The 17,751-nt window shown below is 42.9% G+C and overlaps 1 protein-coding gene across 1 annotated transcript in view; it reads left to right on the top strand.

Annotated features, from left to right (window-relative positions):
- Positions 1-17,751, top strand: part of TARP (TCR gamma alternate reading frame protein) — a 170,846-nt gene that overhangs the window by 11,443 nt on the left and 141,652 nt on the right. Inside the window, exon 2 of the mRNA XM_069208187.1 lies at positions 15,881-16,198. Coding sequence (XP_069064288.1) covers positions 15,881-16,198 — 318 coding nt within the window. The remainder of the gene's footprint in view (positions 1-15,880; positions 16,199-17,751) is intronic.

The following is a 17,751-nucleotide window of genomic DNA, read 5'->3' as shown; positions in this document are numbered from 1 at the left end:
GCTGCCCTCCACTGTTCAGAGGGGCTGGCCAGTGTGCCACATTGAGTAATGGGGTGTCTATCCCCACATTTTGAACACATTATTTTTAAACTTGCATTGGTGTCTGGAGCAAAGATCTTTGTTAAAGCTCCAGCAAGTCCCAGCATTGCTACCCGTGGGCTTTGGCACATTCCCCGCTCTGGGGTTGAACGGGCCGGTATGTGAGGGGAAGGCCACTGACTATATGCATCAAGACCATGGATTGTGTTAAAGACATCCACTGCATCCATAATTCCGAATCAGTGTCCCAGTTTGTCGGGGTTTATGCTTACCCTAGCTCTGAACTCTTCATCATAGCTAAGCTATGCATATCCCCTGAAATGCATTTGTGCTTTCCTAATAATACCCATATAATTAAATATTACACTGGCTCTGTCTGCATGTTTTTCACAATAAACGCTGGCATAAATTGAGAAGGCTGACGTTTTGTCCTCAATATTAATGAGCACCATGGTCTGCCACACCAGCTCCCACTCCTTCTCTTTAGCCTGAATGTCCCTATGTAGGAGCTTAAAATTGTTCCCATATGCGTACTTCCATATCCTGTTTCTTTTCTTGGCAGTTATAAAAGACCCCAAGGGCATCCCTAGGCCTATGTATGGCAGCTGCTTCTTATGATGCTCTCCCTTCCTGCGTCATTTATCCCTTTCACAGAATCTGTTTAAACCCCTGTCCCTTCTGGTATCTTTGCGCCACTTGCTCCCTGCGGCTTCTCCTTTGCCTTCCCTGAGTTTATCATTTTCTTCCCTACTCCTTCAACTGCCCCATCTCCTGCTCCTACTGACTTACACACCTTGGCACCAGTCCCTCCAATTTGTGTGTCCCCACACAGACCTCCAATCCTTCTTACCTGAAGGTGAGTCTCAAACATCCCTCCTGTCCTACAACTTCTGCCACAAGCCTCAGCCTGCTGACCAGTGGTGCTTCCTTTCTCCACTCTTGAACTCTGTAAAACTCAAACTGATGGTTCTGTTGCACCACCTCTTCCTGCATCCGTCACATCTGGCAAACTCACTTCAACTTCCTCACGCAGTTCACCTTCCTCCCACTCATTACTGCCGTCATCAAAATCCAATTCCAAATCATTCTCACCCACATTCACCTCATGCACAGCTTGGCATGACACACCACCACTCTTCATCCCAGGCACAGCTCTGTCCACTAACGTGGGCAATTCAACATGAGTACTGCATGACCGAGCCGTGATGTAGGGAGGGCACCAGGAACCCCCCTATGTCTTCAGAACATGCAAGGGCCATCACACACCCCATAGATACCTCCAACTGTCTGCCAGCCTCACCTGCTGGTATCACTGTTCTGTCAACTGTCAGACTGCACCAAAAGGGTGGGTCCCCCGCATTACAGTGCCCTCGAGTCACAAAGGCTCCCGCTGCCTCAGACCACTCTTGACCCCCATCTGGCACCCACGACTATCTCGCCCCCAACTATGACCTCCCAACCTAACCCTTGCCTCCCTAGTTTCTCACATGCCTTTCCCCTTCTTCACAGAGTGTCCCTGCTCCCATTCTGCCTCCCCTTCCCTACAAAGTCGCTCCCATCTGTCCTCAGGCTCTTCAATAATCCTACACTGTCTTCCTGTGGGGGCCTCCAAATCACCTCCCTGTCAACTGCTACTGGGTCCTGAACCCAGCCCCTCTGGCCTGTGTGGAGCCTTCTGGTACTTTATGGTGGGGTCAGGCCCCAGCCCTGCTGGCCCATCTGCCCCTTCTGTTACTCACCCTGTTACTCACCCTGTAACTGATCGCCCCAGACTGCGTTTTCTTGCATCGCTCCTGAACCCTTGTAGGAGCTCGCCCTCTTTCTTCCTCCTAAGAAGCAGACCAGTGGAAGCATCAGCCCCAGGCCGCTCAGGGCTTTCCTGGTGGTCAGGTAAAGTGGCAAATCTAGGGTAGCAGGCCTGACCTCAGTCTGTGCCCCCACAGGCTCTGTGCCATCAGCCGTACAGCCTCTCCTGGTAGGACCTGCCCTGCACTTGCTGGCTGCTGCACAAAGCCACTCCTGGCTGCTCAATGTCTCCACAATGCAGGAAGGCTCTACCTTCTCCCTGGGTTTTTTTTCAAAGTCATCCCGGGTGACGTGCTGTGAAGCAGCCCCCACATTGGAAGCTATGGCCACCATGGTGCCGGTTTAGGATTGCCCCAGAGTGCGGAGTGAGTCAGCCTCTAAAATGCCAGGAATAGAGGAGGGGAGAGAGCCCTCAGCAGGAGGACAGCCCAGAGAGTCAAGAGCGAAGTGAGTCCCTATGCCTAGGGAGCAACAGGAGATCCGTGGCTACCTGAGAGTTCATGCCGGAGAGAGGCAGCAGGGATCACCACAAAGGAAGAGAGGACCAATGGCATCCCATGTGGGAACATACATAGACAGAGCACGACCCAGTTGCCGTTTGCTCGGCCATCTGGTGGCCACCTAGGAGGCATTGAAGCAGGGGAGGAAAAGAGACTGAGAGACTGGCTCCAGAAAGGCAAATGTATCCTATTGGCACAAGCAGGGTTCACTGGCAAGATCCAGGTGAGTGGTGATTCTAGTAAAAGGTATCCGCCATTTGAAGTGTAAAATAGATGGGTGGACCCAGACGGCTGATATGTTGCTGTCATGGGATCACAGCATAGACAGATGGTCCTCATAACATCTATGTACCACCCAGATTACAGAGGGGAGGGCAAACCTGCATATTCTAGGTAGAGATTTTAACATGGTTATGTCCCGGACCTTGGACAGAATAGTGGGACCATACCAGCCATGGGGAGGGCCAAGAGACCTGACACTATTCATGAGAACCTTGGGCATAGTTGATGTGCGGAGGGTTAAACACCCCTTGGAACAAGCTCTCAGAGTACAGAAGGTAATGTTCCTGGCAAGAGGCATCTCCAATGAATCTGCACCGCATATTAGACTGGGTACACATAACTACTTTGAGTCCAGGGCATAGAGACTGAATGCATGGGTGCTGCAAGACAGGAACATAGTTCAAGCCCTGTAGGATGAGTCCAAGATATATTCCAAAGACAATGAGGGGACAGTGTCATCCCCAGTTAAGCTTTGGGTGGCATATAAAATGGTACTGCACAACAGGACACACACCTTGATAGCCTTCAAGAAGAAGCAGAAGGACAACATAGTTACAAAAGATAGAGAAACTGCTCCTCCAGTTAGATTGGAGTGGGCACAAAGGAATGACCCCCAAGATATCCATAAAACTAGGTCTGGTGGAAAAACACTACTTTAATCATAGAAAAAAAGCAGCATGCAACTAATATGTCACAGCACAGCAGCGGTTATTTGACACAGGAGACAAGGCAGGTCACCTCCTAGAATGGTTGGGGAGCAGGGAGGAAGGGGCGAGATGCATTGCAGACGTGTGGACTGAAGCAGGAAAATTGGCCCGTCCAGACAGCACCATAGAGGAGACTTTTACTCAATATTATAAGTGGCTATATGCCACAAGGCATAGTAGCACTGACTTAGACACTGGAGGATTTCCTAAGGAAAGTTCTATTGTCAGTGAGGGAGCTGAAGATAGGGAGGCATGAGAAGAAAACCCTACAGTTGATGAAATAGGAGATGCTCTGAGGGCAATGAACTTGGGGGAAGTACCAGGAGCAAACAGGCTACCTGTGGCACTAGTCAAACGTCTGCCCCCTCCTCAAACCACAGCACTTGAACATGTATGAAGCAGTGAGGGAGGATGGTCAACTTCCGTCCAATCTGAAGCATGCACGCATAATGGTGATTCCCAAATCAGATAAACCAAGAGACCAATGTGCCTCCTATAGGTCGATCTCTCTGTTGAACAAAAAAAGTGAAATGTTGGCTAAGATACTGGCTACCAGAATGGCCAGCATGATTTCGAATCTGGTGAATGAAGATCAGACAAGCTTCATGCCAAGACGAGCTACCCGCCTTAACTTCAGAAGACTTCAAATATGGCTAAATGTAATGAAGGAGAACCAAACTCCCAGAACAATTCTCTCTTTAGACTCTGAAAAGGCACTTGACTCGAAAGACAGGAACTACCTCAATAAGACTCTGATGCGATTCAGGTGTGGACCTAAGTTCTGCAAATGGATGGCCTTCCTTTACTAAAGCCCGACTGCAGAGGTGAGAGTGAATGGAGTGACATCAGAGAGATTTGGGTTCTAAAGAGGCACAAGACAGGGGTGCTCACTCTCACCACCATTGCCTTGCAACATGTCTGGAACCACTAGTGAACTAGATTTGGTGTATGGCTGATGTAACAGGATTCCCAGTGGCTACAGGGAAACCAGAGAAAATATAGCTCTCCACAGATAAGGTACTGCCTTATCTCACAGATAAGGAGGTGGTGATCCTGGCAGTCCTCTAGATTTTGGGGAATTTCGGGGAATACTCTTAGTATTGCATCAACTGTGAGAAGTCCACCATGTATCCATTGGGAGGTTGAGTGGATTTTAGGGAAGAGACGGGAAAGCTGCAGGTAGTAAAAGAGAGGTTCAAATACCTGAGCATCGGGATTATTCATGACAAGGAACAATACCTGTAAAGGAACTTGAAAGAAGACCTAGAGGAATTTAGAGTATATGCCAGTAGGTGGGGTATACTGCCATTAACGATTATAAGAAGAACTTTCTTACATAAGATAATCACCTCACAGAAGCTACTATGGGCCTCATTATGACCCTGGCGGGCGGCAGAGGCCGCCCGCCAGGATGCCGCCCTCCATAATACCGCTCCGCGGTCAGAAGACCGCGGAGGGTATTATGAGTTTTTCCCTGGGCTGGCGGGCGGTCTCCAAAAGACCGCCCGCCAGCCCAGGGAAAAACTCCCTTCCCACGAGGATGCCGGCTCGTAATCGAGCCGGCGGAGTGGGAAGGTGCGACGGGTGCTACTGCACCCTTCGCGTATTTCACTGTCTGCTACGCAGACAGTGAAATACTAGCGGGGCCCTCTTACGGGGGCCCCTGCAGTGCCCATGCCATTGGCATGGGCACTGCAGGGGCCCCCAGGGGCCCCACGACAATCCCTACCGCCATCCTGTTCCTGGCGGGCGAGCCGCCAGGAACAGGATGGCGGTAGGGATTGTCAGAATCGCCTCGGCGGCGCAGCGAGCTGCGCCGCCTTGGAGGATTCTTACGGGCAGTGGAAAACCGGCGGGAGACCGCCGGTTTTCCCGTTCTGACCGCGGCCAAAGCGCCGCGGTCAGAATGCCCAAGGGAGCACCGCCAGCCTGTCGGCGGTGCTCCCGCCCCCGTTGGCCCTGGCGGTTCTCTACCGCCAGGGTCATAATGAGGCCCTATATGTGCTGCAAAATACCTCATTCGTAATATCCAAAACTTACTTTATTAAGCTTGACGACATTCTGAGAAGGCTCCTCTGGAACATAAAGGCCCAAAGATAGCCATAAGGACCTTTTACAGGTCCTATTACAATGGAGGGATTGGCTTGCCATACCTCAGAGCATACTATAGGGCCACCCAGCTACAGGTTATCAGAGAGTGGAAGTTCGACTCCCACACTACACCTGTGACACGAGTCGAGAAGTAACGAATGGTGTTAGCTACCTATATCTATTATCTATATGGGAGGAAAATGGAGGAAGCACTTGCCAACACCTACCAGGGCGACCCTGACAGAGTGGGGTGAGGCACACAGGGCCATTGGTTTTTCGATGCACAGCACATTTCACAACTTTTATTTGTTAATTGTAAAGCTTTCAGTAATTCATTAATTCTGTCCCCATTTCTAATAGGGTAATCAGAACAGGTCATAAAAACTCTCGGGGACCACAACTGCCAGAGGTCATGCACAACACCAAATCCATACTGGCTGTCTTGAAATTTTTTAATTTTAAGCTATGTTGAAATACAGCATGCTCTAGTAACAGCAACTCATTCAGCCATGTGTACAAAATATACTCCTTCAAAGCCACGAAGCTTCGAGTACACCAGAAATAGTGCACACAGCATAACCAGGTCTCAATGTTCCTGCATTGTCTCTGAAACAGGAACCACCAAAAAACATTATTTGATCATTTTTCTCTAACGGAGTATCTTGAATATCAGGTCTGGGTCTGGTGCACATTTTAAGTGATATCCAGGCAGTCATGTTCCACTTCATTTACATTTTCAGATTCAACAGTGTCTATATGCAACAAGGTAGCAGGATTTAGTACTCTGCACCTTCTAAGGGTTACATTTGGGGTCCTCAAAATCAATAACTCATAGCGAGTTAATTGAGCATTAGCCAGGTATTGGTTCTTGGTCTGCAAGACCTAAACTGAGTGAGGGACCAAAACAGGTGGAGGATGTCCTATCGCAATGCTCTCACTTTGGACAAGGCTTGTACCAACTGCGGCAAGCTGTTTCAGGCAGCCAGATAAAGCGGCCACAACCAGATCCAATATAGCTGAAAAGTATTTTACAGGATGATTTATGCCACAATGTACCTGTGTTAGGACAAAAAGAGCACACAATCACGTTCATGACAAAACAGTGAAAAATATTTAGTGGAAAGGGGCATTCCCAGAGCAGGTGCTCTGCACAGACACTCTCTCAACTCACTAAAAGCTTTCATACAAGCTTCATCAAAAGGCACAGGATCAGTAATATCTTTGTGGGTCAAACTTTGCAATGGCTTTGAAATAACAGACACTTCTTTCAAAACCCTTTGCTCAACAAAATCTGCAATTACAGGAGTAACGTCTTCAATTACATCTGGTGCCATGTGATATTGGGGAGTTTTTGGGAAAACTCCATTAGGTTTAACTGTGATTTTGAGTGATTCCATTCCTTTAATTAGACCAGTACCTTTTCCAGAAAGATCCCATTCTTTTAAAATAGCTGCATCTTGTAGGAAAAAGAGTAATTGACGGGAATTCTTCATTAATTAAATTGCAGCCAATTGATATGCATGATTCTACAGCAACACTATTTATCTGAATGGCAATTACATCATTTGTGCAATTAATCCAACATTTGAATTCACACAATAAATCTCTTCCCAGTAAGTATACTGGATTTGAGTCACAGAATACGAATTTGTGCATGCCTTCAAAAGTACCAATTTTAACAGGAATCGGCTTAGTAATTGGATTTGTCAGGTGTTGATTCCCTTCTCCAACAACCTGTACAGATCTCCCACAAAGTGGCACATTGGGAACTTCTGCAGTTCTGACATGTCAACCAAGAATGAAACTTTATGACCCATGACTTCCATTTACATAAGGTCCCCTCTGATCCACCTCTAAAGAAGCTGCTAGCACACATTCCTCTTCATACGAACTCTCACTCACAATTTCAGCATTCAATTCATCCTCACTGTGTAAGGGCTACTGTGTAATCAGTGTTTTGACTTGACCTTTGTCCCATGTTCTGGTGAGGAACTAATAACTTCTGCTGTGCCATTGAAGCTTGAGTTATTTGCATTTGCTGGTGTTGTGGCATCATTTGCATCTGCTGTTGCATTTGCTGTTGTAGTACATGTCAAAGTGGCACCTGTTGTTGGGGAATTTGCAGTTGTGTATTCTGCGTTTTATTATTCATATTCTGAACATTTACATTAGGATTCTGATTTCTCAGTCCTCTCAACTTTGGTAAAGAATTATGTTAATTCATCTGCACATCACCTTCCTGCACCATCAACGGACACTCCCGCTTCCAGTGTCCAAGACCCCCGCAGACGTGACAAGGTAACATTTTCTTTGTTGTTCTTTCCCTGTTCATGTGGAATTCCCTGCATTCCTGATTGTGCTGCTCTACTCTGCACCTCCTTTTCTTTCAATCTTTTCTGCTTCATGACAATTTTGTCACTGTAATATCTAGCAAACCACAATACTTCATCAACTGGTTTTGCTTGCCAGCAAATCAAATGACACTTAAGCATGTTACTTATTTCAGGTCTCAACCCCTGCACAAACCTGAACACAAAATAAATCATGTCTGTGGGTTAAATTGCCTCTGTACCACTGCAATGCTTGAATGTCTGCAACAACCTTTCATAATATGCATGTATTGACACTTTTGCTTCCTGGGCTGTCCTATTAATTCTCTGCCAATCAATACCTTTAGGGGAAATTCTTGGTTTCAAAAATTCAATCACCTTGTACTAGCTTTTCATTACTTCAGGAGATGGTGCACCTGTAACTGGATCTCATGGAGGCGTTCTTGTAAGTGGAGAAGTGTGGCACAATGGTTAGAGCAGCAGACCCTAATACAGAGATCTGGCCTGGGACCAGGGTTCAATTCCCACCTCAGAGGGTCTTGGGCTCAACTCCCTTGGACCAGATCATTCTTGCCTCGGTTCCTAATCTAATCAATGGGTCCCACTCTGGGCAATAGCTTGCTTAACCTTCCCAACGGCCCTCACAGCCCTTAGATGCCTGGCTTCACCCTGGGGCTGTCCAGGAGTGGGTGCCTCACAGGGAAAAGCCAGGAGGGGTTCCACAGTGGTATGTGTAAAGCACCTTGAGACCCTAATGGGTGAGTAGTGCGCTATACAAGTGTGAAGTTTACAATCAGCCAGTCAACACTCCTTTTGTATTCAATCCATAAATCAGCTGGGACCACTAGTTCTAAAAGAGTATTTAAATCTTCCCACAAACAATTTGCAAGTTTTACAAACCTGTCTGTCTGCTGATACCATTCCATTGGTGTCGCTCTCAATCTCGGGTAATCATTTGCAAATGATAAAATATCACTCCTGCTCCAAGACACATGAACATAATTACCTCCAGGAATTTCTCTCATTGGTGACATCTTTACTGGACTATCAATCTGCTTAGTGTCAATAGAGTTCGAAGTTGCAGACTTTCTTTTCTTCTGATCTCTTTTCTTTACCCATCTGCCTTCCCATTTATCTAATGCTCCTCAGGTTTCAATATTTTGGATTAATTCTTTAATGTGAATTTTGATTCCAGGTGATCTCATGTTTGCAATGCCTTTTGAACCAAATTCTAATCTGTAAATCCTCTTTAGTGGTTTAGATTTCTCAATATCCACTTCATATTTTCTGCAAGCACTGATAATTTCTGATGTGCCAAACCTGCTCTGCTTGTGACCTCTTTACACATAGAGTCCTTTCCCTTTCAGCAACTGTTTTCAGAACTGATGCTCCACTCACTTTTTCCAAGCATTCTGTTAATTGCTGAGTTGTCAAGCCTTGTAAAGAAACATTAGTATTCATATTAGGCACATATTGGGGAGTATTGCATGACGGACCTATCACTCTCTCTAGTGACACTAGAAATTAATTGGAAGGGCCAAAGTTTGCAAATTCCCAGGACAAGTTAAGTCTATAAGCCGACTTGTCAAAAGTCTGATTTATTGGAGACATAATTCCCACAGTAGCATTGAGTTTCTCCATTTCTGCATTTCAATTCAAAGGTGAAAAAAATGTAGCATTAACTAAATCAGGATTCTGCATATTGCTCTCATTATTTCCCTGAACATACAATGGAACAACTGGACCGATTGTGACAGGAACTGTAAATGCTTCTAGACTTGGTGACGTATTTTGATTTCTCGAGTAAATTATTCCAGAACTGTGACCAGTAAGTACTGAGTAACTCGATTGCAATAGATATTGTCAATAGAGTATACATTGGCAATGTCTGAGCTTGACTAAAAACTCGCACAGGAGTCATTGAATTAGGTGTAGACTCAATCTAGAACATCACTGGTTTCTGAATAATCTGTGGTGCCACCAGCACTATAAGACTCGATGCAGAACTAACAACAGGAACTGTAGAATATATTACAGGCTGATCTACAGTTTGAATCACAGGCGTCAGAGTTACTGTAATAGTAGGAACATGAGTTGCGACCTGTCCTTTACTTTGTGTTACTACAACTGGAGGTGCACTTGGACAAGCACTAATGCCTTGATTTGCCCCTTCGTCTGCATGAAGAAGAAGATGATTTTTGTTATTGAATTCATCATTTGAATCACTATCATGTCAGTGATCTCGCTTCATCTGAGTTGAGGTCAGTTATTTCAGAATTCTTTTTCTTTGTCTTTAAACTGACACTGTCTCCTTTCTCCTGTGAAATCGCAGGAAACATTCCAATACCTTGTAAGGTTTCTGTTCTCCAAAACGTCTGCTCACTATCCCATTTGGATTCTAACAATGTTTTCTCAGCTTTTCGCATTTGTCTCTCACATTTTAATAAATTTCTCTAGTTGTCTGACTACTACCTCCCAAATAGTTAAAGCTTCAAATTGTGCTGGTCTGGGAGGGAGCTTTAATTCTTAAAGTACTCTTCTCAGATTCTCTAAAATTCTCATATTAAAACTTCCAGAAGCAGGAAAAGCTAATCTCCCTTCCTTCTCTGTTATTTTGCACCACTGTTTTAACCTAATACATGCTAATGGACTTTTCTCTTCAATTACTATGTATGCAGGCGTACCTTCTGGTGGGGCAATTTCTCCTATTCTAACTAGAATGAAAGCATCTCCTCTTATTGCACTTTTTAATGCTTTGAAAAATGTCATTTTTACCTTTAATAGGGCTCAAACTATAAATCAGATTCAAAACAGGATGTATTTCAATACCCATATCCTTTTCACTTGCTACTTTAAACCAATAGTAGTTCAGGATTGTCCACCAATCAGTTCACGACTCCTTTCCACCATGTGGGCAGTTTTTGAGCACAAAGCACTACACTCACTTGAAGTTTGACAACTTCTTTCCTCTCACCCTTTGTAGTAAGCAAACTACCTAATCAACTACGTTGGAGTACGCAAACTCCCTACTTCTCCCATACATCACAATTCACCTGCGATTTGCCAAAGCACTGTAAGTGCAAACCCTATTCAGAACTCAAACATCACTGGAAACACGGGAACATACCAAATTTCATCTAAACAAGCAGTGGCAAAACCAAATCTCCAAAAATCACAAATTTAAACAAGCTTTGGCAAAACCAAATGTGTCAAAACCAGGATGATCCTCTCCTATTGAGACAAAACCATCCGCTGTTACAAAAATCTGTGGGCATGTGAACTCCTAATATTAGTCTATGGTGAAACAAAATAGGTCATAGTGACATCTGCTACCCTCAGAGGTCGACTCAAATCTTTTGACTCTGACAAGAGAAATGTGGTCATCAAATCAAACAATGAGAACCAATACAATCAACAATACCAATATGCAATATTGAGACAGTAATTTATACACACCATGACCTATGTGGCCATGAATCCCCACACTAATTTATGTAATTTAAACATTTATTGCCCTTAAATTGACAATACTAAGGTCACGTAAATGATGTGGAAAATCAAATGATGGCAATACAGATACAACACGGGCTCTCAAAAGTGTCTAAATAATTTCAATTTAATAACTGCAATCACCATGAAACACTCCAAAAGAGTAATGCAGAATATCAAATAAGTATTTGGAAAATAGCAACAGAATTAATGTGTTGTCCAATTGAATCAATCGCAATCAATTAATAAACATTTAAATTGATTGTTGGATCAGACATCCTAATTACCAAATTCTAATTTGAAAATCAAGTGTGGGCTGGGCTTTGTCACATGCAAAAATTGTAATGTGACAAAACTTAATTTGGAAAACATCTAACTATGGCGCCAACAAAAAATATGGGGTTGGATTTCTAAAGGGAAAACTTGCAAAGGAAAAATAATGCAGATTGGTTGTACCTCTCCTAAATGACACAGCAGTTTGCAGAGTCTTCATCAGTTGAGCCCAGGAACAGCAGGTCTTTGGAGATCAGAATCAGGAACATGGAAAGGGAAAACAGTTCAGTAATGTTGGGCCTAAAGTAACTGAACTGTTAAACAACAGCAGACTGCAAAGAGCTGAATGGAAAACTAAGTCTGAATGGAGCTGAAAAGAAACAGCTGTACATCACCTAAAACTTGCTAAATTAAAGTCCCAAAAGTTACTAGCTAAGCTTTTATAAGACAAGACTATGAAGTGGGTTAGTGCATAGCCAATAAAATAACATCTGGGCTTCAGTTGTATTTTTCTTAATTCCTTTTCGAAGATAAGGTCACGTTTACGCTCCTCTCTGGATGGCAGTTTCCATGTAACAATTACATTATTAAAACAGCAGCACTGATCACAACATTTAGCTAACATGGCTTCATTTCAGAAACTAAGACTCATTGTTAAAAGTTGCAATTTTTATCACAAGGAAGTACAGTACAAGGAAGACAGAGAAAGCACTAGCTTTCCACTGTGAGCTTTTAATAAAAATGATTGCAAAAGCATTTCAGTAAAACCAGTATAACATTTCAACATTGTGCTTCTGGAAAAATACTAAAACATAGGCCTTTTCACTAATACTAATACATGAAGAATAAAACATTTCTAATAATTTCAAACCATTAGTTTTGTAGTACAATAATATTATTCATGTTTTATCAATACATGTAGTTATAATTAATCGAAATATATGCTTGCACTGCATTGCTTTCTCCTATTTTCTTTTCATGGGGGAGTGCTTTCTAAGGGCTGACTGTATGGTTACATGACCATGTTTCCTCCAAATGCTATTTTTATTGTGGTGTCCTCTAGAGGCTGTTCTGAGCATTGCAGTCAACATACTATTATATTTCAAGCAAGACAACTAGCACCATTAAGCTTTGCAGGGCATCACTATTACGAAACATGTATGCTCCTAACTCAGCCTGTGTTGTTCCTAGGGCAATGGGACCACCTTCAAAACACTCTGTCCACATCATCTCTGAGTCACCACATTAGGTTAGCGGGGACCCCAAAATAATGGTTGCACTGCATTACTTTCTCCTTTTTTCATGGGGTTATACTCTCTAGGGGCTAAAAATGGGGTTACATGACCATGTTTCTTACAAATGATTTTTTGTTATGGTGCCGTCTAGGGGCTGTTTTGATCATTACAGTCTAATGCCAAAAGTTTATTTCTGATAAAGGTTTATATGATAACTGTATATGTTTTAATAATCTATCCTTATTAGCCATAAAGCCATACTAACATGGATATTAATCAAAAAGCTTTTCAAAATGTAAACTTGCTCTACATAACCAAAATATTGAAATATTCCTATCATGACATAATTACCATTGGCATAGATTTAAGCCAATAATCACACACTTTAATATATGGCATACTCATATTAGCTGCGCATGCTAAGTAACCAAAAGGTGGATAGGGAATTTAGAACATCCCTGTCAGGTAAAAGAAAGCTTAGCTCGGGGAGCTTATTAAGCCTACATCCGGTTCATGAGACAATTCTGGAGCATTCCAGCGGGAAGCACAGGAGGGCCGGTCGGCACTCTTACCATGACAGGACAGCAGTTTGCTCATGAAAAAAATGGGAAGTGATAATCTTGTTGCTTTTCACATGTTCCAAAGTGTGATCCAGAGAAGGATTAATCTTTGGCCAAAATTGCTTCCTAAATATGTTATGGACTGGTCGTGAAGCATAATGAACAGTCCAGACAGCCACTGCCAGAAGGAGGCTTGCCTAAACAAGGGAATGGCTAAAGGAGACTAGCCCAAAGCCATTCTGTTCTGTGTATGGTAGGTTGCACATTATCTGTTGTATGCTGTTTTGTGTTGACATGAGCTGTGGCAGACAGCAAGCTCATGTCAACACAAAAATGGCCTGGCTTATTGCATCACCTCTCTGCATAAGAAAACACCACAAGTCCAACTAGCTGTTCCTGGTCACTATTAAGAGGGAATTTAGCTGGATATGTATTAGTAAAGTGCCAGGTGAATGTATTACATTCTTAGGAGGACCTAAAGCAGGAAGCGCAGGGACATAACTGAGCCCCCCAGCCCACATGGTGCAGGGAGCATCCCCAGGCCTACCAATACTGGAGGGGTTTCTCAGCCCCTACTGATATGAGTGTGGGGGGTGCCTTTCAGCATATCTTGCAGGGGTCCCCATCATGTTTTGTTACACCACTGAGAAAGTGTTAACACAGTTAGGTATGCAGGGAGGTGCATATATCCTTACAAACCTTTTTTCTCTACCTCTACCTCATTTTGTTTTAATAAAGCGACTGGCAAGAAAACGTCTGTCTCTTGGATTTTGTTATGTGTGCATGGTGACAATAGAAGAGAAAATGGGAGCTAGAGGGCAACTTACGAGCAATACGTAAAGAGTAGGAATTGGAGGAAAAAGTGAGGGGATGTGGAGTTGGGCGGTGGATACAAATATGCGATCTTTAGCATCCCACCTCAATAAAGTGACATTATTAAACTCTAAAAGCAAGTCAATGTAATTTACATGGGGTTCCCATTACATGACAAGAAACATATCACAGACCTAGACAGTATACTGTCCGTTCACTGTGTGTTAGGTCTGGCACAGAGATAACTTTAAGTCTTTTCCCATGTGCGTGTCACAAAAAAGATAAGCAAAACATAAATACATATATACATCCATAGAGGGGCTTTTGGTCAGCCCCTTTCATCTATTAGTCTGTTCAATTGTCATTCTCATTTTGGTTCCAATCACCATAGCATACAGCATGTGACAATGGATCAGCCCACTTCAACAATTTCTGTCTGCCAGTGTTCGTTTATTTTTGTAGACACGCTTGCTGTTTCTTTTCCCCCACGTTAGAGTTCATTGGTCCGAGGCCTCCTTTAACTAAACTAAACTTTGGATACTGTAATAGTAATAGCAATTACATTTTTAAAGCATCATGCTTCCCGAATTTGGGTTTGTTGGAGCTATAACAGAAATTTTATTGAGAGTAGAATTTTTGGTTGAAACTTCAGAGTTTTAGCAGAGATGTGCAAAGGTCACGTAATTTGCTTTGGTGTAATTAAGAGAACCTTAGGGAATTTACGCCAATTTATGCTTAATTTTGCTGAATGCAATCTTTCATTTAGTGATATACTTTGATACAAAATGCATCCTTGTGATAACTTGTATTGTGAGGACGCATTTTGTGCTAACAAATGGTATGGAATACACAATTGCAGTGAACAACAACCAATTGTATGCTTGTTGTTTGCATTGTTCCTGAACTAATGTGCTATAAGGACGTGATGTAATGCTTAGATTACTTACCGGTAATCTTCATTACTCCGTTTCTTCCTTTCTCGTCCCAGTACTTACTACCCTCCCTCCCTGAGAGCCTTCATCAACAATCTGACAGAATGGTTTGTAAAACAGAAGGAAACTTCGGAGGCAGTGGAGTTTATAGGAGGATGACTGTCGTCATTCATTGAAATGGGAAAAGCTCGGGATGCGGTGACCGTTTAGGAAATGAAGGCTAACTCCTCATTGAGTAGGGAATGAAAGGAGGAAGGAAATTAGAAGGTAATGGCGTAATCTCAGGAATTTCGCATAGGTGCAAAACAAAATTACAAAAATTACGTGAATTGCGCCAGTGTAATTAAAATTTCGCCCAGGTTGGTTGTTAGAGTCTTTCTAAATGTAGGATGGAAAGTTTACTGAGATGTATTGGGAGTGAATTCCATGCTTTGACAGCGGCAACGGAGAAAGCTCTGTCTACATATCTCACAGTCCGATGTTTAGGTGCCAGACTTTTGATAACTTACTTCAGTAAAACGCCCCACTTTTAATTGACAGACTACAGCATCCGCCTTGGCAATTGCTGCCTTAACGTTGATAATGAGCATACTGCGTCACTTCCGTTTCAAACCCACTTTTTACTCGCCACGAGCAATTCCATCACACCTTCTTCTGGTTCCACAGAAAGCGTTCCATTTCTTATGTTTTTCTGCAATGTTGCCTCTAAGTTGTTTAGCCTTGGCGTTGCTTTGGAAGTGTAAGTTTGTTGCTACAAAATGTGTATAGTACAACAACAAAAATATGCTTTGTGACGCAGTTACTGATTGTTTTCATTCCACAGATGGGTATTCAGAGGTTACTCTACATCAGCCTCAGATCTCACTGACCAGGATAGGATCTGGGAAGAAGACTGCCCGAATTGAATGCAATCTAATGAGGGTGGGCAGGGTGGACTTTGTGCATTGGTATCGAAAAAACGAGAACACAGCCTTGCACAGAATTTTGTACGTCTCATTGAAGAGTGCTTCGTATGATAAAGGCTCAGACAAAGAAAAGTTTAATGCCGAGTTTAAAGACGCCAGATCAACGCTGACAATAAATCAGGTCTCGAAGGAGGATTTTGCCACCTATTATTGTGCCTGCTGGGACCTGAGACACAGTAACATAATGTGTTCGGCAATCTGTAAAAAAAATACTCTGCAGGGCTTGAAAATAAGCATCTTTTACATCAGGAACTAGAGTAAACCCTACAAAACCACAAGGGCTCACGTGCTTTCTTCCTCTTCACACTGATCACTAGCTAGATTCACTCCCCACTGACTTCCACGTGGTAATCTTTTACCAGCTGCAGGTTGCACTGTGGCTCTCAGCAAAGCATAACACGCAGAAAGAAGGATGCCAGAGCTCTGTAAAACCCTGGTCACACCTGCTAGCGCTTCTTTAATAAGTAAACTTACAAGGGGACGCGTATAGGTCGATTAACCCTTTGACTCGTTTAAGATGTTCTTACCATAGTTCCAGAACAGAAACAACAATCAATACACAATAATTAATAATCATTAGTCAACTTAGTAATTAATGGAGACAGTACATTTCACACACCAGGACTTTCAGTCATGAATAACCACACCTTAAGTAAAAGTTTAATATGTTTATTTCCCTATTTTTAACAATGCTAAAGTCATGTAGATTAATCTTCAATTCAAATCAAACACAATTAATAATAACTGCTAACCAAAAAGATCCAAGAAACATAATCTAATCAAAGCTTGAATCACAAGACATTCTAAAGCATCCGTGCAAATCATTAGTAAAACCAGTTTCAATAATACTGCAAGATCCATAGAGTTCAGCAAAATAATTAGTCAACCATTTGTCCCTGTAAATTGTCAGTTGCCATGTGAATAGCCTCAACTAACCCAGATTAGCATTAGCATGTGGGGCTTCATGCAAAACAATTTAGAACACAAATTTGGAAAACATCTACCTAAAGAAAACTATTAAGACAGCGCAGTTGGTACCTAGAAAGAAAAGGCCCAAAAATTCAATTCAGTCACATTGTCATATCTACCTATCCACGGTATGGGTCAGCAAGCATAATCAGTCTTCGTCCTTAGGTCATTAATCGATTAGCAAAGCATCAGGCTCTCAGTCAGAGAGTATGTGCCCAACAACAGAATTTTGAATCTCTTCTTCTCAATGTCGCATCTCATAACGGGGTAAGATCTGAAGTCTTTTCCCTCTGTCATGTTGTTATATCAAAGTCACCCAAACTATCCCCTAATTTCAAATTGGTCAGTTAATCGTATGTTATTACTCTGTCGAGTAATTTTCTTATACCAAATCTATGAATTCTAATATTTCACACTTCACATGTCGTTGATTGGTCTGCTTTACAATGTTCTCATCATCCGGCTCGTGAGGTAGCGAATGTGTTGCATCTTCCTCTCCGGTCAGTGTCTTCATTATTCGCGTCCAGGGAAAGAACCTCTAGCACACATTACACACGTATTGATACATTCTAAGAACACTGTCTCCTGTTGGTTGGTTCTCATGGAAAGCTTCTGCTAAGCATTTTAACAAAACAATGAACATTTCACAGTTAGTTCACTCTGTCAGCATTTTTCTTGAATGCCAAGAAATACAGCTTCTGCATGAGTCCTGGCAAAACTAGGCCAAGACACTCGCTAAGTTAAGTCCTACAATTAATAA

The sequence above is a fragment of the Pleurodeles waltl genome, chromosome 2_1 (assembly GCF_031143425.1).
Source record: "Pleurodeles waltl isolate 20211129_DDA chromosome 2_1, aPleWal1.hap1.20221129, whole genome shotgun sequence".
NCBI lineage: Eukaryota > Metazoa > Chordata > Amphibia > Caudata > Salamandridae > Pleurodeles > Pleurodeles waltl.
This window is presented reverse-complemented; position numbering and strand designations above follow the sequence as displayed.